Source organism: Priapulus caudatus, unplaced genomic scaffold (genome assembly GCF_000485595.1).
Source record: "Priapulus caudatus unplaced genomic scaffold, Priapulus_caudatus-5.0.1 Scaffold275, whole genome shotgun sequence".
NCBI lineage: Eukaryota > Metazoa > Priapulida > Priapulimorpha > Priapulimorphida > Priapulidae > Priapulus > Priapulus caudatus.
Genome location: NW_014577336.1, coordinates 131,189 through 138,827, shown reverse-complemented (window position 1 = coordinate 138,827; position 7,639 = coordinate 131,189). Strand labels below are relative to the sequence as shown.

The 7,639-nt window shown below is 44.7% G+C and overlaps 1 protein-coding gene across 1 annotated transcript in view; it reads right to left on the bottom strand.

Annotated features, from left to right (window-relative positions):
• Window positions 1-7,639, bottom strand: part of LOC106808420 — an 88,740-nt gene that overhangs the window by 11,730 nt on the left and 69,371 nt on the right. The window contains 1 exon segment of the mRNA XM_014811138.1: window positions 115-326. Within this exon segment, the coding sequence (XP_014666624.1) occupies window positions 115-326 (212 nt within the window).

Genomic DNA, 7,639 nt, shown 5'->3' with positions numbered 1-7,639 from the left:
ATTTGAATAGCTCACCTGTATGATCGATTTCAATAGATCACCTGTATGATTGATTTGAATAGCTCACCTGTATGATCGATTTCAATAGCTCACCTGTATAATTAATTAACTCACCTGTATAAGCCAGAGCACGTCGCTCTCGCTCAGCGTCTCCTGCTGGTACTCGCTGAGGAACGTCTGGAAGTCCTTGGCCGACATCGTGACGCCCTTCGACGTTTCCACGCCCGCGCAGTTGGCGACGATGCTGGCGACGGCGATCGCGTCGCAAACCTTGTTCCGCTGTCCGTTCTCGATCAGGTCCTCGGGCATGTTTCGCGTTATCAGACCTGGGAACGAGGATGGGTTTTAGCAGACGATGGCACGCAGCGTTACCTCCTCCGCTCGCCCGCCATCACGGCAAGCAGTGACTAGGAATGCAAATATAATCCGTCACTACCCCGTTGCTACCCGAAAAAATTCGCAATATAAAGAAAAAACCAATTTGTATATTAGAGCCAGTTAGGTCAATAAAATACTGCGCTGCCAGTTTATTCGCCTGGTCGTGTGATCATGAAAGAAATTACCGCAGCAATGGAATCAGATATGCCATAGTAAAGCTGCATGAGAAAATAATGAAAACGAGAATGAAAGTAAACGTCTAATAAAGAGTCAAATAATGAGAAAAAAGTAATACCCAAAAAGCGAGTTGACAACCTTATACACCGCTGAAGTCAGCGACCTAGATTATATCTAGGGTTGAATAAACCACAGTTTTAGCAGAAGAGTTCCGCATGTAGGCCAAACGGCAGTGGAACGATGTATATATGTAGGCCTACTGCGATAATTGTACCGTAATTAAACAAAACACAATTATAATTAGGTCATTCATGAAATTCATGAATGAACCACGCACACGCCCACGCACGCAAACACGAACACCACCCCACGACACCACCACATTAGCTGAGGCTCAAAGCTCATCAACCAATGCACGCATAACCACGAGCGAGATTATTAGCTCACACTGCTCCGGAGCAACATTAAATTGAGCGAGACGTTATGTCAGACGTGAAATATCTGACGCACACATGCCGAGTTGTTAGTTATTTTGTTAGTGCATCACGGCTGAGGGCAGGAGAGCAAAGATGGCGGAAGATCCCACAATACGTCGCAGCGTATTGACGTATAGTACAACCCCCCACCACGCCATCAGCAGTACGATAATCACTTATTATTGTCACTAACTAGCTTCCTGAAACTATCGCGCGGTCTTTTGAGTCGAATAAACATATCTACATTTGACCACTTGACGTTGACCGCCTTGCGTTGTGCATTAGCATGGTATAGCTTGCTTGCCACCGGAGTATTACTCACGCTACAGATGCGTGAATGAAATAAACAAGGAAACACTCTATAAGACTACAAACTAAAATGACTACACATACAATCGCCAGTACACATGCTATCGGGAGCGTTTAATATAGACCTCTATAATATTTTACACTCTACTACTGTATATTAGACTATAATATATATTAGATCTCTACATTATACACTCTACTACTATATATTATACTATAATATACACATCATATTAGATCTCTATATTATACACTCCTGGTGCTATATATAGAATCGATGATCAGCTGCACTTGCGATTCGTAATTATTGTTCTAATAGTCGCGGTGATCGATTCTTACGAAATTCGGCATCGCCACGCATCTGTTGATCATTAGCCCGGCCACGTTAACTAATGAAAATCGAGTCATGCATAACTATTGCTTAATTAGCTATATGTTAATTTTCTTATTGCTTAATTGCTTAATTAATATCGATTGCTTAATTAGCTATAGCTTACTGTCGATCACGATACTGCAACGGGGTACCGTCGATAGAATATATATTCATAAACGTCGATTTGTGGCTGGTAGGAAATCGTACAGATTTACGTGATGTAGGCTATTAGTTTCAAGCGTTGATAGTCGTTAGCGTCGGCAATGTAAAGAAATGCTCGCCCACAAGCGTAAGAATAAGTTTGGGGTTTATTATTATTATGTAGCGAGGACACACAAGCGGTACACAACGCACGAACGCACCAGCCCCTCTGCATACGTGCACACGTACACGGATTGAATGAATACACACGGCACACACGCGCAGGCACGCGCACGCCCACGAACACATACGCACACGCACACGCGCGCGCAACCGCGTGTACAAATGGTTCTAGAGCCACACGCCAATAATTGCCACGCAAACGCACATGGCACGCACGCACGCATGCACTAACCCATGACCATTTGACTAATTTCTAGTCTAGATTAAGAAAAAAATCTTAAATTAAGGGCTTACCACTGTTCACGCCGTAATAACACAAACAACGGACGATAAAACGTAAAAAGTCACACCGCAATACACACATAGATTACCAATGGATTTACAGTTGCTAAATCGAATTCGACAATTGCTATATCATTAAACTGTTAATAGAACGCGGCAATACCAACAGCAATTTCGGATAAACCGTGGTGGATGTGGATATTTGCAGTTAGGACTTGGCAAAGTGACCAGGCGCATATCAATGCGTTTATTGCTGTCGATAGCCTGGCACTCTCTTAATCTCATCTGAATATACCTAGTTACTGTCTCGGCCTTACTGCTCGTTGCTACTGATTGGTGGTTGATGGGTGGTGGATTGATGATTCGACGCGGCGGTGCAATTTTAGCTAAATATAGCTATATATATATAAACTAGAATTAAACAGTACCTGACTGTAAAGCTCGACCGAGGATTCCCCCTTCAGCTGGTGTCCCGTCAGGTACGTGTTGTGCGACGACGCGATGTAGTAGTGCGACAGCGGCTTGTTCATGTCGTCCCTGTAGCGCTTGTCTCGCACGAACGCATAGTTCTCCTTGTCCATCAGATAGCGCGCGAAACCCTCGAACGAGAGCCGTCCCTGCTCGCGATTCGACGCCTTCAGCTCGTGTCTCTGCGGAGGTGCGAAATCATCGTGAAAATCCCCACGAAGAAGAAAAAACAAAAACAACTGTAACTGTAAACCGTGAACGTCATCGCCCCCTGTTAGAATTGCTATGGCGCAGCGCAGCGGATTAGCAAACCTTCGCAGCAGCTGCCACCGCGACGAGGGACACGCGCTTTATTTTCGAGAACCCTTGGGTGGGGATAAAAAATATTGCGGATTATCAAGGGCAGAGATTAATGGGGGAGTCAGTGATTTGAATAGATAAACGGAGGAGGATTAGGGGGTGGGGATAAAAATATTGCGGATTATCGAGTGCAGAGATTAATGGGGGAGTCGGTAACTTGAATAGATAAACGGAGGAGGATCAGTGTGGGAGGTAAAAATATTGCGGATTATCGAGTGCAGAGATTAATGGGGGAGCCGGTAACCTGAATAGATAAACGGAGGGAGGTGGGGAGATTAAATTAGCTCACCTGTATGATTGATTTGAATAGCTCACCTGTATGATCGATTTCAATAGCTCACCTGTATGATTAATTTCACGGTATCTAAACAGATTTCGGTATTTTGATGTAAATACGCGGCTTCCAGACCCCGAATAATTTGCGTGCTTGGAGAAATACCGCGAATCTCTCTGGACCGCGCGCATTTCCTCGTGTAATTGATAAATAGCCGGATTTCTCAAGCCGCGTATTTATAGACTGGTCGCGCCCGAACCAGTGTTCCAGTTTAACGCGAGTGGAACTGTCGAGCGCGGACCAGTCTACGTATTCTTAACGGGCCAGTTGCGTCGCATTGCATTGTTTAATTCGCATTGTTCGCCTTGATTGTTTAAAGCAGCTCGCAGCTCGCAGAATACGTATTTCTGGCTAGCGCGAATCAGCGTGCTGGAACGCTCGGCCGCCGTATTTGTCTCAGATTCGGTATTTCGCAAATACCGTTATTTCATAATAGAGGTCTCGGTGTGAACGTGAACTCGTCGTGTAAAATTTTGGCACGTTGCGAATGAGCGGAGAGCGCAGGCGACAAGCTGGTAGCAGTGCACAGGTGGTACGCGTGTCGAACGACTGACTAGAGTAAATGGTCAATTAGAAAGCGGAAGCAGGATACGTGAACGCGACATCATAAGATGCGGCCCTCGCAGACGGGGGTTGCAGCAACGGGAACCTGCGGAGAACCAAGACGGTGACAAGATAATTGCCCGCGATGGCGGGCACAGCGAATCGCATGGGGTATATAAGGCGAGCGGCACTCGAGGCACGGAACTCGACTCTCTCTCTCTTCCTGGCTTCACCTTAATTGTCACGTTGCATTTCGTACGCTACGTCTTTGTACGTTGTACTTCATGCGCTATCTAATCACAGTCGCTGTGGTACGTTACTACGCTAGTTCGTGTTTGCTTCATGTCTTGCCCATCTTATACCCTGTTTGTTTTCTTAGCCGCTGCCCACCTCAGCCTAAGTAACCGAGATACGAGGTTACATTGTCATTACACACACGTAATTGATACCACGCACGCACTGCGCGCACAACCACACACACACACACACGCCACCGCCCCAGCGCCCCCCACACGAAACGCACGCACGCACCTGCGCACACGTACACACACACACACACACACACACACACAACACAACACCTATATATATATATATATTATATATATATATATATATATTATATATATTATTATATTTATAAGCTTATTTAGCTACAATTGCACCGCCCGCGTCGTCGAATCATTCAATCCAGCCACCCATCAGTTAGCCAACAGCAGGAAGGCCGAGACAGTACACTTTAGTATATTCAGATGAGATTAAGAGAGTGCCCAGGCTATCGACGCAATAAACGCATTGATTATAGCGCCTGGTCACTTTGCCAATTCGTCCTAACTGCAAATATCCACACCACCACGCGTTTATCCGAAATTGGCTCTTTCGGTATTGCGCGTTCTATGTAACAGTTAATGATACAGCAATTGTCGAATTCGATTTGCAACGGTAAATCATTGGTAATCTATGGTGTATTGCCGCGGTGTGAATTTTTACGTTTTATCGTTCGGTTGTTTGTGTCATTACGGCGTGAACAGTGGTAAGCTTAATTTAAGAATCTTTTTATTAATCTAGACCTAGAGATGTTAGTCAATATGGTCATGGTTTAGCTGATTCGCAGTGCGTCTGCGTGCTGTGCGTTGCGTGGCAATTATTGGCGTGTGGTCTAGACCATTTGTACACGCGATTACCCGCGCGCGTGTGCGTGTGGTACTGTGTTCGTGTGGCGTGTGCGTGCTGGCGCGTGCGTGCCGTGTGTATTCATTCAATCCGTGATGTGTGCACGTTTGCGAGGGGTCTGGTGCGTTTCAGCCTTGGCTCGCCCCCACATTCCTCGTGCACCGGGGCTGGACCCTTATCGTCTCTCGCGTGCGGTCCTGTACACACGTAGGCCGATTGTTGTGTCCCGCTTGGTGTCCTCAGCTTACAACCCCAAACTTATTCATTACGCTTAGTGGGGAGCATTCCTATTACATTACCGACGCCTAAACGACTAATCAACGCCTTGAAACTAATAGCCTACATCAAACACGTAATATCTGTACGATTTCTACAGCCACAAATCGACGTTTAATGAATATATTATTCTATCGACAGGTACCCCGTTGCAAGTTTCGCCTGATCGTCAGCAATTAAGCCAAATAAGAAAAACAATTAAACATATAGCTATTAAAGCAATAGTATTGCATGACTCAAAGATTTTCATTAGTTAAAAACGTGGACCGGGCTAAAATAAGAACTCAACACGATGCGTGGCGATGACGAAATTACGTAAGAAATCGATCACGGCGACTATTGAACAATATTAACGATCAGCAGTGCAGACTGATCATCGATTTCTATAATAGCACCAGAGTGTATAAATATAGAGCAATATCTAATATGATGTGTATATTTTATAGAATATTAATATATAGTAGTAAGGAGTGTAATAATGTAGAAGATTCTAATAATTATTTATAGATCTAAATATACAGTTAGATAGAGTGTAAAATATATACTAGAGGTCAAATATTAAACACGCTCCCGTAGCATGTGCTACTGCGATATGTATGTGTAGGTAATTTTGTTTTGTTAGTCTTATAGCGTGGTTTCCTTGTTATTTCATTCACGCATTACTGATAGCGTGAGTAATTAACTCCCGGTGGCAAAGCAAGCTAATACCATAGCTAAAATGGCACAACGCAAGGCGGATCAACGTTCAAGTGGGTCAATGTAGATCATGTTTATTTCGGATCAAAAGACAACCGCGCGATAGTTATCAGTAAGCTTAAGTTAGTGGACAATCAATTATGTGATTAATCGCCACCCCCCCCCTATGATGATGGGCGTCCGCGGCGGGGTAATGTACTATACGTCAATGACGCTGCGACGTATTGTGTGAGATACTTCGCCATCTATTGCTCTCCTGACCTCAGCCGTCGATGCACTAACAAGAGGTAACTTAACAACTCGGATGTGTGCGTTCAGATGCTTTCTTTAACGTCTGACATTATTCTGCTGCCAATTTAATGTTGCTCCGCAGGCCAGAGTGAGCTAAATAATCTCGCTCGGTGGATTCATTGAGTGAATTGGTTGGATGAGCTTTGAGCTCAGCTAATTGTGGTGGTGTCGTGGTGGTGGTAGTTCGTGTTTGACCGTGCCGTGGGCTGTGGTGCGATGGTTTATTCATGAATCTTACATGAATGACTAATTTAGATTGTGATTTTAGTCTTAATTATCGATACAATTATATCGCAGTAATTGTGCCTACCATATATACATCGTTCCACTGCCAGTTTGGCTAACTATGACGGAAACTTTCTGCTAAAACTGTAGGTTTATTCAACCCATAGATATAATCCTAGGTCGACTGGCTTCAGTGGATGTATAAGGTTGTCAGCTCGCTTATTGGATATTACATTTCTTTTTCATTAGACGTATTACTTTCATCTCGTTTCAATTATTTTTCTCATGCAGCCTTTACATTGCTGTTGATATAATCTGGTTCCATTGGGCTTGCGGCTAATATTCATTTCATGATCACACGACCAGGCGAATAAACTGGCACCCAGAATATTTTATATGACCATAACTGTTCTAATATACAAATGGTTTTCTTCTTTAAAATTGCGGATTTTATCGGGTAGCAGCGCAAAAACGTTACTGACGGATTATTTTATGCATTCCTAGATCCTAGTCACGCTTGCCTTGGAATGGCGGACGCGAGGCGCGGGAGGTACAAACTTGCACGCTGATGTGCAAATCGTCTGCTAAACCCATTCCTCGTTCACAGGAGATCTCCGCCATCAACGCGACCAAACAATGCCGAGACCTGACTCGAGGAACGGAACAGCGAACAAGGTCTTCGCGATGCGATCGCGTCGCCAGCAATCGATCGCCAACTGCGCCCTGGGGCGGTGGAACGTCAGAAGAGGCGTCACGATGTCCGGCCAAGGACTTCCAGACGTTCCATCAGCGCAGTATCAGAGGAGACGCTGAGCCTGGGAGAAATAAACGACGTGCTGATCTGGTTATACAGAGTGAATTTATGTAAATCTATAAGGACAGAATCATCATACAGTGTATGCAGCTATTGAATCATCTACAGGTGAGCTTCAATCTCCCACTCCGTACCCGATC